This window comes from Tachysurus vachellii, chromosome 8, assembly GCF_030014155.1.
Source record: "Tachysurus vachellii isolate PV-2020 chromosome 8, HZAU_Pvac_v1, whole genome shotgun sequence".
Classification (NCBI taxonomy): Eukaryota; Metazoa; Chordata; class Actinopteri; order Siluriformes; family Bagridae; genus Tachysurus; species Tachysurus vachellii.
In genome coordinates, this window is record NC_083467.1 from 25,833,707 (window position 1) to 25,852,869 (window position 19,163).

At 41.1% G+C, this 19,163-nt stretch overlaps 1 protein-coding gene across 1 annotated transcript in view; it reads left to right on the forward strand.

Moving 5' to 3' along the window:
- Window positions 1-19,163, forward strand: part of thsd7ba (thrombospondin, type I, domain containing 7Ba) — a 279,775-nt gene that overhangs the window by 158,786 nt on the left and 101,826 nt on the right. The window contains exons 9-11 of the mRNA XM_060877047.1: window positions 8,289-8,480; window positions 12,241-12,472; window positions 15,692-15,807. Coding sequence (XP_060733030.1) covers window positions 8,289-8,480; window positions 12,241-12,472; window positions 15,692-15,807 — 540 coding nt within the window. The remainder of the gene's footprint in view (window positions 1-8,288; window positions 8,481-12,240; window positions 12,473-15,691; window positions 15,808-19,163) is intronic.

Genomic DNA, 19,163 nt, shown 5'->3' on the forward strand with positions numbered 1-19,163 from the left:
TTGTCTCATTTCACTGTGTATGTGTCAGATATAGACATGACATAGAAATGACAGTATAAGCTTCTTGGCTTGATTTGACTTGAGTGTATTCTGTCTCTGTTTGTGGCTTTTCTGTCTGTGGTGTGTCTGTTTGTAGTGTCTTTCTGTCTGTCTGTAGTGTATCAGTATATTTTGTCTGTGTGTGTTGTCTGTTTGTCTGTGTGTCTTTGTCTGCCTGTCTGTCTGTCTGTGGTGTATCTGTCTCTAGTATCTATGTCTGTGGTCTGTCTGTCTGTCTTTCTGTGGCACGTCTGTCTGTCTGTGTGTGTGTTGTCTTTCTCTGTGGCTTTTCTGTCGGTGGTGTGTCTGCCTGTCTGTCTCTCTTTCTGTGGCACGTCTGTCTGTCTGTGTTGTGTCTGTCTGTCTGTCTGTCTGTGGTGTATCTGTCTCTAGTATCTATGTCTGTGGTCTGTCTGTCTGTCTGTGTTGTGTCTGTCTGTCTGTCTGTGGTGTATCTGTCTCTAGTATCTATGTCTGTGGTCTGTCTGTCTGTGTGTGTGTTGTCTTTCTCTGTGGCGTTTCTGTCAGTGGTGTGTCTGCCCGTCTGTCTGTCTTTCTGTGGCACGTCTGTCTGTCGGTGTTGTGTCTGTCTGCCTGTCTGTCTGTCTGTCTGTGTGTGTTGTCTTTCTCTGTGGCTTTTCTGTCGGTGGTGTGTCTGCCCGTCTGTCTGTCTTTCTGTGGCACGTCTGTCTGTCTGTGTTGTGTCTGTCTGTCTGTGGTAAGTATCAGTCCATCTAGTCTGTAGTGTATCTGTGGTATTTCTGTTTAAGGTTGAAGGTAATTCTCTCAGGTGTGGCTCTAAAGTTCCTCGTGTTCAAACCCAGCAGTGAATTCAGCGGAGGTCTTCGGTCTTCTCTCTAATTACAGCATTTTCTCTTTCCCTCCATTCTCCCAGCTTAAGGTCAAGTTTGCAGAACGTTCTGGGAAATCTATGTAAATTTATCAGGCCTTAAATATTTGTGAAACAAATTTGTTATGCATGCTGGGTGTCCCGGCTCACTAATGCCTGGTGAGTGTTATCTGTTTCCCTCATGATCAAGTGATGTATCAACGTGCCAGTTTATCGGCGAGCGCAATCAATTCTGGTGACAGTGATCATGGCAGTGACCTTTCTGCTGTCACCGTGCGTGTCTATGTGCAGGCTGAGGCGAGATCACGCCGATCGATTGGCAAAATCATGATTTAATCCTAAAACTCATGTCACATATTTAATTAATCAGAAAGAATCAGAATCAGAATCAGAAAGGTCTTTATTGCCAAGTATGTTTCCACATACAAGGAATTTTTTCTAGTACAGGAGCTCCACAGTGTAAACATGTAGCAATGGTAAGACATGAACATATAAATAATAGACAGTTGTATGTGCAAATTGTAATATAAGTGTGCAAATTGAAGTAAAGATGTGCAAATTCAAATATAGATGTGCAAAATAAAATATAAATGCGTACTTGCAGACAATGTAAGAATAGGTATTGTTCTGTGTATGTTAGGTGTCCATCAGATGTATGTTAAGTGTTCATCAGATGTATTGCCTGAGGGAAGAAACTGTTCCTATATCTGGTCGTTTTGGTACACAGGGCTCTGTAGCGTCGGCCAGATGGCAACAGTTCAAATAGTAAGTGTGCTGGATGTGAGGGGTCCAGAGTGATTTTCTTTGCCCTTTTGCTCACTCTGGAGAAGTACAGGTCTTGGAGTGTAGGGAGAGTTGTGCCAATGATTCGCTCAGCAGTCCGAACTACCCTCTGTAGTCTCCTGAGGTCGGATTGGGTGGCTGAGCTAAACCAAACAGTCACTGAAGTGCAGAGGATGGATTCAATTATTGCAGTGTAGAACTGTTTCAGCAGATCCTGTGGCAGGTTGAACTTCTTCAGCTGGCGAAGGAAGTACAACCTCTGCTGAGCCTTTTTCACAATAGAGTCAATGTGAATGTCCCACTTCAGGTCCTGGGAGATTGTGGTTCCCAGGAATCTGAATGACTCCACTGCTGTCACAATGCTGTCCATGATGGTGAGTGGGGGGAGAGCAGGGGGGTTTCTCCTGAAGTCCACGATCATCTCCACTGTCTTGAGCGTGTTAACTGATGTATGAAGTGACACATGACACAAATAGATCGTACCGACAAAGACAAGTTCAAGTGTTCTGGCCATTTCTGGATTCCTCTAGAAATAAATATAAATAGATTCCAGTCCAACTTATCTTGCACTTTTAAGGTATTTTTTGACTCAACATCTTCATTCATTCATTTTCTACCGCTTATCCGAACTACCTCGGGTCACGGGGAGCCTGTAGATCTCAGGCGTCATCGGGCATCAAGGCAGGATACACCCTGGACGGAGTGCCAACCCATCGCAGGGCACACACACACACTCTCATTCACTCACGCAATCACACACTACGGACAATTTTCCAGAGATGCCAATCAACCTACCATGCATGTCTTTGGACCGGGGGAGGAAACCGGAGTACCCGGAGGAAACCCCCGAGGCACGGTTAGAACATGCAAACTCCACACACACAAGGCGGAGGCGGGAATCGAACCCCCAACCCTGGAGGTGTGAGGCGAACGTGCTAACCACTAAGCCACCGTGCTCCCCGACTCAGCATCTTATTTATATAAAAAGGATTTTCCTCTGGGTTTTTATTTAGTTTCTCCCAAAATGTTTATAATGCTAGATACATCATTAATTACCTCTTAAGAATGTTTTTTTTTTCTCTTTAAATGAATGAACCTTTTCTAAAACCCATTTAAACGAACTGAGGCTGTTTTGGAAACGCATGCGAGACAGGATTTTTGTTGTTATTTCAAATTTAACGATGTAAACTTGAGTCCCAGCTTTAGATTAAATCTTACAAGGTGTACATTACATTTTTTTCCCCTGAACTATTTCTTTAAGCTTTACAGGAACCGTAGAATATATACGGTGATGTTAGAGAGCCGGCACAATCTCATATTTTATACCGTCAAAAAAAAAGACCTACTTTAAACCATCAGCTTCACGGGGTTACTTTTTTATTTCTTTTATATAAAGGTCACAGTTCGTATCTGTAAGGATGGCATTTAATTTCCTGTTTATCTTGGAGCAGTGAGTCTGTGTGACATTTATTCTTCCTGATGGCACCGCGGTCTCGCTCGGCTCAGCGTTTAGGCGACTCATTTCCTCCTGGACCGTAAAGTATCTCAGCAAGAACCTCACTGCCAAAAACACTCAGACTTTAACTCTTCTGGAGAACAGTGTTTATGAACAATAACAAAACACATGCTGCAACTTTATATCCCTAATTTATCAGGAAAAGCTCTGGAGGGACAGATTTCAAACTTTTATACCATCTAGTTTTCAGATTTGTTGCATGACGTGTGATTAATACATACAGTTTGCCGTCCTGGTTCTGACTTCATCCTTGTTTGACAAGCAGAAAAACATTAGAATAAATATATGATGAACGTCAGCAGACGATGAGCCGTGATCTCCATCGTCACGTTTACATTTATAGCATTTAGCAGACGCCCTTAACCAGAGTGACTTATATTTTATCTCATATTTTATACAACTGAGCAATTGAGGGTTAGGGGCCTTGCTCAGGGGCCCAGCAGTGGCAGTTTGGTGGACATAGGAATTGAACATATAACCTTCCAATTGGTAACCCAACACCTTAACCGCTAGGCTACCACATCACCATCGGGACGTGACAGTGATGGTCAGAGCAGGAAGAACAGGAAACACATCTCACTGCATTCTCTCTGTCCTCTCACTCAAAGTTAACTTAGTCAATGGTTGCTTATTTATTTATTTATTTAAAGGTAAAAGGTAGAAATAAAGAATATTGCAAGGACTTAAAGATGGAGAAATATCCACAGGAGCAGGGTAAAGAGAAATAATTAAGAATTATTCTTAAGTTAAGAATAAATAAGTGAAAGGTCATCAGGGAATTACTCAGAGTGTGACATCATTAGAGCTTATAAGAGTGCTTATTAACCAACTTTCATAGAATTATTTCTAATAATGTAAATGGGTATTTTGTCTATCTATTTGTCTATCTGTCTGTCTGTCTGTCAGTTTATTTGCACTATAACGGCTATAGGTGGTAGAAGAAAATAAGAAACAAAAAGACATGGCTCTATCCAGGGTGCACTTACTTTTGATATAATGCTCTTTTAATCCTTTATCTCTCTCGTCTCTGAGGATCACGTGTCCTGAGCTTCATACGGAGATAAAGACTTTCTCTCATCCTCGTTCTCCCTCTTTATTCTCACATGACACTCGAGACACTTTTCACCGATTCATATTTCACACGTTTTAACACCACTGAACCAACGAGAGGTTGTTTTTTTTGTGCTCTAAATGAAGTATTTTTTTCCATCGCACCATTGTTAAGGTTAATTCCTGTAATCTGCATGTTACATGTCCTCTGTGAGTCAAACGCACTTCCGTCCCCTCCGTTCCACCTCATTGTGTAGAAGCTGAAAGGTTTCTGTGACACAGTTTACTGCCTGACCTGCGGCTGCGTCACGTGACCGAAGCCGAGCGTTAAGATTCGAGTGGCTTTTCTTCAAGTCTATTTAAGAGCTATTTAAGTTCCTGCTCTTTTTCCCCCTGAAGATTTTTCCGACTCCCTCCAGGACACACGGACTTTATGAACACTTCGTACAGATTGTTCTTATATCCGCGCATCATTTCCTCTAAAATCGTTTTTCCTCTCGAGCAATAAACTTCACATGGAGGGTGAGATGGAGACTAGTACAGGGTCACACACAGGCCCCGCCGACCGCATGTTACAGGCTGTACGGACAAATCAGAGCAGAATTCATTCATTAAATCAAACACTTAATTAAATTCAACTCAATTTTTTTAAAAGAAGGCTTTTAGAAAACATTTTAACAGGTTAAAGATGGAATCAGACACCAAATTCATCTTTAAAGAAAAAAATGTTTAAAAAAGATAAATAAAGAATCCAATTCAATTCATTGTCACAAAGCAGCTTTAAATTAAATATAAAATAAAAATGAATATAAAAAATGTATATAAAAAATAAATCAAAAATTCTAAAACAAAGTGTACATTCTGCTAATTTGTTTAAATAAATAAATAGAAAAGAAAGAAAGAAAGAAAGAAAGAAAGAAAGAAAGAAAGAAAGAAAGAAAGAAAGAAAGAAAGATTTTTAACTCTTTAATTGTTAATTATAATACACACTACAGAAGGATACATATTCCCTCAGATGATCAATCAATCTTCTTTTAAGGGGTTTTTCTTTCTTTCTTTTCTTTCTTTTTTTTTTTTCTTTCTTTCTTTTCCTCTCCACTTGATTTTATAACTTGATTATTTTTGTAAGTCTCTCCCTCCTTTTCTCTCAGATCTTTAAAAAGCAGGAGTGGTTTACAGAGGTGGGAGTAAGTCACACATGTGCAAGTCACAAGTAAGTCTCGAGTCTTAACCTTCAAGTCTCAAGCAAGTCCGAGTCATTTTTTGTGAGAGTCAAGTCAAGTCAAGTCAAGTCAAGTCAAGTCACTGCTTTATGTCAAGCAAGTCAAGTCAAGTCGTAGCTTGAGTCAAGCAAGTCACTGGCAGGTCATACAGATGTTTGATGATTTAACTAAATGTATATATTAAGCAAAGTTAAATCTACAGTATTTATGGACTATGAGAGTTTTATTTGCAACAAAAATGATTATACAGTATGCATTTATTTTTAAGAGGTGTCCACATACAGGTGAGTTGTAAATACAATAAAAATCTAAAAATGAATAAAAATCAAAACTACAAAGAATAAGTTGTAAATGTAATTGAAATAAGGCCAAAATAAAAGCATGAAAAGTTTCAATATGCCTCAAACATGGCAGAAGACCATGGAAAAGTAGATATATAAAAGTGCAATGGTTTCTATGCAACCAAATGGCATTTTTTGAACAGACATTCCCTTTTAATGGGACATGAACACATCCTTAAATTAGATCCTTCCTTTTTAACAACAGAATAACAACAACAATCAATCACGTCAATCAAAAAACGTAAATTATTGAATCCCACAAACCTTGAAGTGAATTAACTATGAGAGAGAGAGAGAGAGAGAGAGAGAGAGAGAGAGAGAGAGAGAGAGAGAGAGAGAGAGAGAATGATTGGAGTTAGTGTAATTTATTAATTAAAGGGATAGTTCACCTAAAAATGAAAATTCTATTATCTTGATCTCGCCCTCATTATGTTACAAACCTGTATAAATTTCTTTGTTTTGATGAACACACATGTAGATATTTTGAGGACTGTTTATAACCAAACCATTCACGAGCCCCATTCACTTCCATAGTGGGGAAAAAAGAATACTATGGAAGTGAATGGGGCTCATGAATGGTTTAGTTATAAATATTCCTTAAAATATCTTCCTCCGTGTTCATCAGAACAAAGAAATGTATACAGGTTTGTAACATGAGGGTGAGAAAATTATAAAAGATTTTTTTTATTTTTGGGTGAACTGTCCCTTTAAATTGAATGTGTGTGTGTGTGTGTGTGTGTGTGCGTGCTAGACAAGAATATGGCTCTGCTTGCAACTCTGAAGTTTTTTATATTTATATTTATGTTTTTTATATATATGTGCATCCCCATAAACGATCCATACGCTTTTCACTCAAAGCCTAACACTGAAGACCAATTATAAGTGCTATTGCAAAACAGCTGACATTTCAACATAAACAGTGACCAACCATTTACACTACATTGCGCTTGCAAAAAATTTTGATAGAACTTTGTCATTCAATTGTGAGCGATGTGGTCGCATTCTGCTGTTCTTCTCTTCTCATCTTGCACAAACTCCCGGTATTATAATAACTTAATAATTTTTGGTGTAGCGCCTTCCATGTTTCGTCACGACTGTTAAGGTTTATTAGTTAGTGCGCGCGCTCCCTCTGCTTGCCTGCTGCGTCACGTGGTTAGATTACGCTCTTGCGTGCGTTTAAAAACAGATTTAAAAACAAAATAGACAAAAAAGATAAAACAAAAACAAAAAACAAGTTATTTCGAGTCATTTAACTCAAGTCCGAGTCAAGTCTCAAGTCATGAATGTCAAGTCAAAGTCAAGTCGAGTCTTTTTTTAATATTTGTCAAGCAAGTCTCAAGTCTCAAACTTGCGACTTAAGTCCGACTCGAGTCAAGTCATATGACTCGAGTCCCCCATCTCTGGTGGTTTATCTCTCACTCTTTACCTCTTTTGTGTCTATCTCTCTTTCACACCTTCTTCTTCTCTGCCATTCTACCTGCTCTTTGGAGAGGACAGGATGGAGAGAACAGGGTGGAGAGGACAGGATAGAGAGAACAGGGTGGAAAGGACAGGATGGAGAGGACAGGGTGGAGAGGACAGGTGGAGAGGATAAGTGGAGAGAACAGGGTGGAGGGTGGAGAGGACATGATAGAGAGGACATGATAGAGAGGACAGGGTGGAGAGGACAAGGTGGAAAGGACAGGATAGAGAGGACAGGGTGGAGAGGACAGGGTGGAGAGAACAGGATGGTGAGGACAGGATATAGAGGACAGGTTAGAGAGGACAGGGTGGAGAGGACAGGGTGAAGAGAACAGGATAGAGAGGAGAAGGGTGGTGAGGACAGGGTGGAGAGAACAGGATAGAGAGGACAGGGTGGAGAGAACAGAATGGTGAGGACAAGATAGAGAGGACAGGGTGGAGAGGACAGGTGGAAAGGACAGGGTTGAGAGTGTCCTGACTATGCTGTTGATGATCCCTCACGCTACAGTCCTGTTCCTCGATGGTTCTTTACTCAGTGAGATGTGAGAGACTCACTGTGTGATATCTTTCAGTCTTTTCTCTTTCTCTCCTTCCACTCTCTCCATGAGCGAGCTCATGTTGTAGTAACTCCACATTAAAGAGGTGATGCAGAAGGTCAGGTGTGTGTATGGAGACACACCTAAGGAAGGACAGAATGTTCTATTAAAACCTCTGGTGTCCTCAGCGTCTGTATGATGATCTGTCACTTCATTTACATGTTGATTTCTGCTCATGAATATAAAGAAGCTGTGTGTGACAGTGTGATTAAACAGGCTTCAGGTTTCCTCACGGTTCACTGCAGCTTCTGTAACGTTTGTACAACTGCTTTCTTTCGCTGATGTGTGTTTGTGACGGTTTGTTTCATCGTTATGATTCAGAACGTGTGTGAAGACGACAAAGACCAGAGTAACACACACATAATGATGATGTCACTGAAGGAATAATGTCACACCTCAGGACCTGACTGTAAAACTCCATTCTTACAGGTGTGGCTGTAGAGGCGGGGCTTTGTGAGGAAACCACGCCCCCTGCAGAGGTAGCCTGTGAAGTGGCGTGTCCCGGTGACTGTGTGATCAGCTCCTGGTCTGATTGGTCTCCATGTTCTCACTCCTGTGCCAAGAAGAACACTGAGGGGAAGCAGAGTCGTTCTCGGACCGTTCTTGCTCTACCTGGGGAAGGTAACACACACACACACACACACACACACACACACACACGCACTCACACACACTGTCACATGCAATTGGCAGTATGTAGGAACTATAAAGGGTTGTTTCATAAAAGCAACACAACATTACCTATCATCGATCGTTTCCACGGCTTGACAGCGTATCCACGTCAGCATTAGCATTAGCAGCCTAGCATACGTATTAAAAGCATGCTAACCAATTTCACGTCTATAACAGCGTGCGTTCACTGTCCACTTTATTAGGTACATCTGCACATCTACACGTTTATGCAGTTAAAAAATCAGCCAATCAGGGTGCAGCAGCACAAAGTCAAGACCTTCAGTCAATTTTCACATCAAATATCAGAATGACGAAAAACGTCTGATCTGATCTGATCTTATCTCTGTGACTTTAACCGTCACGTGGATGATGTTGTTGGTATCAGATGAGCTGGTTTGAGTTTTTCAGAAGATCTCCTGCTGGGATTTTCACACACCAGTCACTAAAGTTGAGACACGATGGTGCGAAAAACAAAAAACATGCTGTGAGTGGAGGATCTGCAGACTGAGAGAGATCAGAGGATCAGACCGGTCTGAGCTGACAGGATGACCAGAGAACCTGAAACCATCTGTAAAAACCATGATGAGCTGAAAAGCATCTCAGAATTAACAACACACGGTTGTGTGACCATGTCATGGTTAAAGTCACAGAAATCAGACTATTCTTTATTCTGATGTTTGATGTAAACATTAACTGAAGTTCTTTACATTCGTCTGTATGATTGTATACATTGTCCACGTGATTGGACACTGCCACGTGATTGGCTGATTAGAGAACTACATGAATGTGCAGGTGTTCCTAATAAACTGGACACTGAGTGTTTGTGTTCCCTAAAGCCCTCATTCTCATGATCGTCCCAGTGGTCTATACTGCCAGTTCCCAGTGTTCCGAGTTCCCTATTGTCAAGTTAAATTTATAAATCATATCTTTGTTCACACACACACACACACACACACACACCTATATGCACCTCCTGCTGATTCGTCTGCTGCTGAGTTATGGAAATTTACCCCTACACACACACACACACATACACACACACCTATATGTACCTCTTGCTGATTCGTCTGCTGCTGAGTTATGGAAATTTACCCCTACAGACACACACACACACACACACACACACACACACACAGCACAGTCCACTGAGTCTTATTAGTCAGACAATCCCTTATTAATATTCGGCCGATCTGTGCTGGATTCATTATGGCGCGTTCTGGGCCACTTAACGCACCGTGTGCTGAAGCTGAATGTCAATACAGCGTCCTTGACTCCAAGGGCACATGGCATTTGGAATCACTTTTAATTACAGAAAAAGGACTGAAATAAATCAAGGCTCTAATCCCGTGCTGCACATCAGCAGCTGCTGCAGCCTCTTTGATAGAATTACAGTACAAAGTTTCTCCCTGAACAAAGTGAAATTGTGAACGATTCATGAGCCACGTCGTGTTACTGTCTTCGTCACCGATGTAAACACTGTCTGATTCTTCACCGGATGACGTTAAATACGTTACTATGCTAACATTAATACTTAGCTTAGCTTTACTTTAACTTAACTAACTGGTTCTAATTTAGCTCATTAGTTATTGTAGTTCACAGTGCATAAGTATTTGCCCCTTCTACTTTTCCTTGTTCTGTAGAGTTACACTCAAACTGAAATGGACTAAAATGGGATTTTATGCCATGAACAGAAAATAACATGTAAACTAGATTTGTAAAGTTCGTTGCAACAAATTTTGATGTTGGCTTTGACGGTGCAAGTATTCGCAAAGGCCGGTGGTTTTTGGAGGTGAGTGGACATAAGGGTCAGTGTTACTTTTGGAGGCAAGTGGACAGAAAGATAGGGTGACAAAACACTTGGAGGCAAGTGGAGACGAGCATGTGACGTCATCCTGAGGAAGTTCCCCACATTGTTCTGAGTGTTTTGATATGTCACATGTCCATGTTGTAAAAAGTTTTTTGATTTTGCATATATTGGGGGCGGGGCTGTGGCACAACCGGAAGGCCAGTCGGTACACCAATTTAAAACTTTGTTCAGAGTATCACCCTAAAGGAGCTGGCCGAGTTTGGTGTAGATAGTTCAAAAGCTTGCCGAGTTATAAACCTCCAAAGTTTATAATGGGAGTCTATGGGAAAAAAGGTCATTTTTGAGACCCGGTACCAGAAGTACCGGTACTCGGATCGCTTAGAAAAGTCATAGCAACAAACTTCAGACCAGGATCTACAACATATCCGAATTTGGTTCATGTGGCTCGAAAAGCCCTAGGCCACATTAAATTTTATACATTTTTGTCTAAGCTTAAATAGGAAAACAGAATGTTGAATTCTACAAAGCTACAGTACATAATAACTCGGAAGGTTCTGGAAAGAGGAAGTTGGAGAAACACTAAACAAAACTTCACATACACTCAAAATCACACACACACACACACACACAGCTCTGTGTGCTCTCTCTCTCTCTCTCGCTCTCTCTCTCTTTCTCCCTCTATCCACACTTCTATCTCTCATGCTGAAAGTCATTAGTAGACACAGGTGTGTGATTCTCACCACTTACCTTCCTCGGCTCCACCCTCTTTTCGCAAAACAGTGATTGGCCACGCCCCCAATTTCACAGACCCATGATACTGAAGTGGGGAAAAAAATCTATATAGATTTCAACATTCTTTACTTTATTTACAAAAATATATAAACAAACGTTGAGATTTAAAGATTTATTCTCCTGCAAATGAGTTGTGTGTCACATCCTCAGCTCACCTCAGACAGTCGAACTGTCACATGGTCTCAATATACATGAACACAGTTTGAGAACACACCTGAAACCAAGCAGGTGAGCCGAGGTGAGCAAAACAAATCCAAGGGAAAGAAAAGAAAAGAAAAGAAAAGAAACTGTGAAAGAGACTGTCCACCAGATATCAGCGGACATGAGATTAAACACGGGATTAATCAGAGAAACACCCGAGAAGCAGAGTGTAATAACACGATTCATGACTAGATCCTATTTTAGTTCATGTTGGTAGAAGCCTCCAGTTTAGTGCTGCCTCCGGTTTAACGCTACCTCCTGTTTAGTGCTGCCTCCTGTTTAGTGCTGCCTCCTGTTTAGTGCTGCCTCCTGTTTAGCGCTGCCTCCTGTTTAGTGCTGCCTCCAGTTTAATGCTACCTCCAGTTTAGTGCTGCCTCCTGTTTAGCGCTGCCTCCAGTTTAACGCTACCTCCTGTTTAGTGCTGCCTCCAGTTTAGTGCTGCCTCCAGTTTAGTGCTGCCTCCAGTTTAGTGCTGCCTCCTGTTTAGCGCTGCCTCCAGTTTAACGCTACCTAATGTTTAGCACTGCCTCCAGTTTAGTGCTGCCTCCTGTTTAGCACTGCCTCCAGTTTAACGCTACCTCCAGTTTAGTGCTGCCTCCTGTTTAGCGCTGCCTCCAGCTCCAGTTTAACGCTACCTCCTGTTTAGTGCTGCCTCCAGTTTAGCGCTACCTCCTGTTTAGTGCTGCCTCCAGTTTAACGCTACCTCCTGTTTAGTGCTGCCTCCAGTTTAACGCTGCCTACAGTTTAACGCTGTATCCAGTTTAGTGCTACCTCCAGTTTAGCGCTGCCTCCAGTTTAGTGCTGCCTCCAGTTTAGTGCTGCCTCCAGTTTAGCGCTGTACCACACAGCAGGTCTTCAGGTCTTATAGCTCTACCTCTGTAAATGAAACTCTTTCTTCTTCTCTGTCAGGGGGTAAATCGTGTCCTCCTGCCCCATCTTTGGAGGAGTGGAGATCCTGTAATGATAATCCGTGTGTGGTGTTTTACTGGGAAGTGTCTCCGTGGGGTCCGTGTGTCCCCGATCCGTCCTTCTTTCTAAACAGAAGCGACGTTGGCGACGACACGACGAGCTGCTCAGCAGGGCTTCAGACACGCAAAGTCACCTGCATGAAGATCAATGGAGGAGCTGTCACTGCAAAACGGTACCTACATCATCCTCCTACAGTACATCACCACGGGGTCTAACCTCCTGTCCACCAAGTGTGTGTATGTGTGTGTGTGTGCATGCGTACGTGTGTGTGTGTGTCTATGCGTATGTGAGTGTCTGTGTGTGTATGTGTGTGTATGCGTATGTGAGTGTCTATGTGTGTGTATGTGTGCGTATATATGTGTGTGTGCGTGTGTATGTGTGTGTCTGTGTGCATGTTTGTGTGTGTTTGTTTGTGTCTATGTGTATGTGAGTGTCTGTGTGTATGTGTGCGTGTTTGTGTGTGTGTGTTTGTGTGTGTCTATGTGTTTGTGTATATGTGTGTGTGTAACTTGTTTATTAGACCATTACTCTGATAGAATGCAACACCATGAAACCTCTCCTCACACTCAGGGACGACTCAGTGAGAGAAATCAGACACCTCGAACACCACAAATCTGCTCCATCTGTACAAACTATAGTCTGGGTTGCCAGATTGATCACGTCTACCTCCCAATTCCGTTATTTTATTATACTGTTAGGAGTACATGAACAAAATCTCACTTCAGACTGATACAGAATCAGCACATTTCTACTGGATAAATAAATAAATAAATAAATAAATAATATAATATAATTGAAAATATATTAAAAATATCTAAAAAGTAACTTTTGAATGAAAATTATTAATAGTCTTATGTTCATTAATAAATTCATTACAAAAATCTTTTTATAAATAATTATGAATAAGAATTAATGATACCTTCTTCTTCTTCTTCTTCTTCTTCTTCTTCTTATTATTATTATTATTCTTTTTATTATGATGATGATGATTATTATTATTATTATTATTCTTTTTATTATGATGATGATGATGATTATTATTATTATTATTATTATTATTCTTTTTATTATTATTATTATTATTATTATTATTTCTGGACCTGTGCTGATTAAAGCTGCGTGTGAAACTGAGTGTAAATGAGATCAATGTTCTGACTTCACAGCTGGGTGTAAAATAAAACGTCTCGTCTCGTCACGCTCCTGTCCTCTATATTGGACTGGCTGCTTTGTGTAAAATGAAATCCTCCTGAATTATAGAGATAATAAATCTCATCAGGCGTCGGGGAATTAGACTCATAAATAATGCAGCAGTTTGATCTGTTTCTAATCCGCTGCTGCTTTAATATATTACTGACTCACTCATGAGGAGGCTTTATGAGCAGGTGTAATTCAGCTAGAGACATTTACACTGTACATCACACACACACACACACACACACACACACACACTGTACATCACACACACACACACTGTACATCACACACACGCACACACACAGAGAGTACATCACACACACACACACACACACAGAGTACATCACACACACGCACACTACATCACACACACACACACACACACACACACAGTACATCACACACACACACACACACACACAGTGTACATCACACACACGCACACTACATCACACACACACAGTACATCACACACACACACACACACACACACTCACACACACACTGTACATCACACACACACACACACACACACACAGTACATCACACACACACACACACACACACAGAGAGTACATCACACACACACACACACACGCACACTACATCACACACACACACAGTACATCACACACACACACAGACACACACAGTACATCACACACACATGCACTTACACTGTACATCATACACACACACAGAGTACATCACACCCACACACACACATGTACGTACACTGTACATCACATACACACACAGTACATCACACACATGCACTTACACTGTACATCATACACACACACAGAGTACATCACACCCACACACACACACATGTACGTACAGTGTCCTGACTCACACACACACACTGGATATAACACACACACACACATTACAGCACACACACAGAAGCACAAACACACAGTACATCACAAAAACACACACATACATAGTATAACACACACACACAAACACACACATACAGTTATTATGAAATACACACATTTATTATCAGCTTTCTTTTTCTTTCTTTCTTTCTTTCTTTCACTGCTTACTACTTTATATATACTGTGTATTACTTCAATTTTACGCTGTTTATTTAATTTTATTTTGTGTGTGTGTGTGTGTTTGTGTGTGTGTTTGTGTGTGTTTAATCTCTTTTTTATGTTCATTAAGTCATTACATTCTCTTCATAAGACGAATAAATTTACTTTACAGTAAATAAACATCAACTTACAATTTAAATGTTTTTTAAATTAGTTAATGTTGAATTCCCTGTGCATGAGAGCAGCAGTATATAATAAGTACTGCATCCAGGATCATTACTGCCCCCTACAGGTGTGGAGTTAACTTTATCATTTTTAACTCTCAGTAACTTTATAAACCACGGTGTAAAGAAACTGCTGCATTTCTCTGTGTTTAAAGACGAAGCTGCGACTTTGTAGTTATAAATGTCAGTTTGGTGGTGATGAGCTCCTGGAATAATACGTCTCTGTGTGTGTATGTGTGTTTATGTGTGTGTGTGTGTGTCCTTGGGGAGATGGAAGTGTTACAGCGTGAGAGAAATTGCCAGAGGCTTTATTAAGCTGTGTGGGGAGTCTCTGAGGGGCCACCGGGCCTTCATAGATCATTTCACACTCATACACACGCACACACACACACACGTGTGAATCAAAGTGTTTGTGTGTAGCTGACGCGCAGCAGCTGCATGCGTGAGCATCAGGATCTCAGCGTAGCAGCTGACTGCAGCTCTTCAAATCAGCTTCCGCCAAAACTCTTTCTTCTTCTCACTCACTCGCTTTCTTCCCTCGCTCCTGAGGGAGAGGTGCAGTGTCTCATCTCCACCTTCTGCAGGATGTGTGTCTTTACTCTCTCTGTTTATAAGGAAGAAGAAACGGTTTACTGACGTTCATCCATCCAGAATGCAATCATTCTGAATCTATCTATCTATTGCTTTCTTTCTGTTTCTCAGACTCTTTCTCTCTCTCTCCATCCATCTCATTGTCTGTCTATCTGTTTCTCATTCTCTCTCTTGCATAGTATCGGAATGCAACAGTTAACTAAGTCTTTAAATCTAAAAATAAAACATAAAAGAATAATTTACTGACACTTATCTCTAATAACTGATTAACGTTCTCCTTTCTCTCTCTTGCTCTCTCTTTTTTTTGTGTGTGTGTGTGTGTGTGTGTGTGTTTCACAGGTGTCCTGACTCAGCGAGGCCAATCTCAGTGCAGTCGTGTGTGTTACCGTGTAAAAGAGACTGTGTTGTCACTCTGTTCAGTGAATGGACGACCTGCCCTAACACCTGCTTACCTGGTACACGCACACGCACACGCACACGCACACACACACACACACACACACACTATTCTTTCCTCACTAATATAAATACAGTGTGATTTGTCTAAGCAGTGGTTCAGTGCTGGTCCGTTACTGACTGTCTGACTCGAATGAATTAATTACAATTAATAACTAAGAGTTTTATTAAACTCTTAATAACGCTGCTGTGGATTTGTGTGTTCATGTGTTTCTTTGCACTGGATGGGATTTATCTCGCTTTACTAACGTGAGAGGAAGCGAGTGTACTTAAACACACTCCTGCCAATGGGAATTCAGGAACTCCTAGTGGTGAGAAAGTGTAATAGCGAATAAACTCTTTGCTCTATAGAGACAAATCATATAAAAAAAAAAGATTAAGAGATGGACTGGAATCATTCTTAGTTTTGCTGAGAATCCGGCTCATGCAGTTTCTTCACTTTACTAGTGTTGGTGAAGTTTATTTCCTTATTAACCACACCATATTGGGTTATATGAGGCCATCGATTTATGCTAATGTGTCTATTCATGAATTTAGAACCTGGGGCCAGTTGTTCAAAGGTAAGCTGATCGGATTTTGGTTATCGGATTGGATCAAATCTTGAAAATGGGTTGTTCAAAAGGGAAAGAAGGAATCTGAAATCCGATTAGATTACAGAATCCAATCCTAGTTTTAATCTGGATCAAAACTTCAGTTTGTGTTGTTCAAAACTTGTCAGTAGGATTTGGATAACTTTGATCCAAAAAAACAGGAATATCCTGATCCCAACAGGGGGTAGGATTTCAAGGTGGATTCCAGGTGGAAAATGTTGTAAAACTTTACAATTGGTCAAATAATACATTCGAATCATTTAATGTATATACTTTTATTTATATTTTGCACTTGGCTTGTGTAACCGTTGTAACAGTGATATAGTAGACATAGGCTACCAATTAAGCTATTCAGTATAGTAATGTAAATTATAGGGGATGAGCCAGATACTCGGCTGAAACGAGTATCCGGTACGGATAAAGCACTTCTGCCGAGTACGAGTATAATACGAGTAATACGAGTCAATATCTGTGCTCGGATTGAATGAAAATCATCATTGGGTATCTGATTGTGTCAGCGTTCTGTGATAGGCTAGTCACAGCGCCCCTCCCCTACACACATACAGATGTATTGTGTTGCTGTGTCTCGCTCTGCTCACTCACAGTCACACACAGAACAGCTCTCTGTCTCTCCCTCAGTCACTCGGGTTCGCGGGTCTTTTCCGTTAACGTTTAGGGTTTCTTCAGCTTTTTACTTCGGGTTGTAACGTTAATAATACGTACTTACTAACCAGTAGAGTTCTGGTAAACGTGGGTTCATTCAGATGTGGTGCTTGCTTGGTAGAATGCGACTCGCATTGCGTCTCTGCCTGTCGGAGATTTTTTTTCTTTTTTAAACCTTCAGCTGTCTCTAACCAGTAACCAGACACTGAGTGTCTGACACATTTTCGCTGTATTTCATAAAAACATAAAGGTAGTAAGCTAGTGTTATAAATATTACAAATTAATTATTACCGGTTAAAGCCCCGCCCGTTTCAAGATAAGCCCCGCCTACTTCTGGGTTAGGCCCCACCCACTCCGAGTACGGATACAGATAATTCATATGGTTAACAGATACGGATACAGATACAGATAATGCTGTACTCGCTCATCCCTAGTAAATTATTTTGTTAGCTACTTGACATTTAACCGTTTTATTTTTTTAAGACGTTTTCAAAATATCCACAATGTATTTGTTAATGTATATTTGTTTTTTATTTTTTGTGACTCAGATGAGGGGTCATAAAAGAAATTATGAATGGAAGTGGATGTTTATGTTATTTTTGTGTTTTGTGTTTTTGTTGTCCCAATTAGAGCACAGGTAATCCGGATTTGGTAATCTTGAAAACTGTGTATCTGGATCAGGGAGATCCAGTCCAATGTTGCTTTGAAAAACCGGCATAAAAGTAAGACGGATTACCTGATCCTGAATAGGAAAAAATGGGATTTCCAAATCCGGATAATTTTGATCCAGATTAAACTTTTTGAACAACTGGCCCCTGTGTGTGGAGTTTGCATGTTCTCCCCGTGCCTCGGGGGTTTCCTCCGGGTACTCCGGTTTCCTCCCCTGGTCCAAAGACATGCATGGTAGGTTGATTGGCATCTCTGGAAAATTGTCCGTAGTGTGTGATTGTGTGAGTGAATGAGAGTGTGTGTGCCCTGCGATGGGTTGGCACTCCATCCAGGGTGTATCCTGCCTTGATGCCCGATGACGCCTGAGATAGGCACAGGCTCCCCGTGACCCGAGGTAGTTCGGATAAGCGGTAGAAAATGATTGACTGAATGAATGAACAACTGGCCCCTGATGATTTTATACCTGCTGTGATAAATAAGTTCTTATCTAGTGGAATGTGGAGACATCATCCTAATCTCTTCTGTCCTGAAGCTACAGCTTTACATCAGACTGATAGAAAGCGCCGATACTGGAGACTCCTTCCATAATCAAGGGCAGAAAATGACTCAAGGCCTTTTGACCAATCAGAATCCAGGATTCAAAATAACTAGATGTTAACCGGTAGAGCAGGTCGTGCCGTTTCTAAATCAGGTCCCTCGTCATGTTTCTCTTGCTCTCGCTGTGCTGTTCCGGGAGTATCGTTAATATTCTGATCAAATATCTGATACGTCTGGAATTAAAATATAGGAAAAGGTTACAGTCATATTGCTGTAGAATTAAAAGAAACATCCTGAGGAGATGAGACAGAGCGAACATTACACCTGCTTTCAAATCCATCAAAGCTGAAGAAGAAAGTTGAGAAGTTAAATGGATTTTTAATGGGACGTGAACCGAACAGTGAAGCGTCTGGGAATCGGACTGCAGATGTAATTGTTGTGAAAGAGCAGACGTCGTGTGTGTAAATAGCACCTCTGCTCGAGTCCGCCGCTTCTCCGCTTGGCATGATCACGCTCCTAATTGCACTGTTTATATTCTTTAGTAATTAGAACGGTGTAATGAGGCTCACCGTCGCTGCCAAATGAGGCCATTATCATGGTTTAGGATGTGAAACTCTGAATCCGAAACAGCACACAAGCAACAAAGGGCTTTTTTTGTTCAGCAGATGGCTTCGGTTTCTGGCTCTTCACTCATGCTGACTCCATGCCTCATCTTCCAAACCTTTGATTAATTAAGTGTCTTTGGTTACTACTGCTGTTTCTGAGGTAAAAAAAAAAAAAAGATCTGACTCTACAGTGTATGGAACACACTCCAAATTCATTCATTCATCTTCTACCGCTTATCCGAACTACCTCGGGTCACGGGGAGCCTGTGCCTATCTCAGGCGTCATTGGGC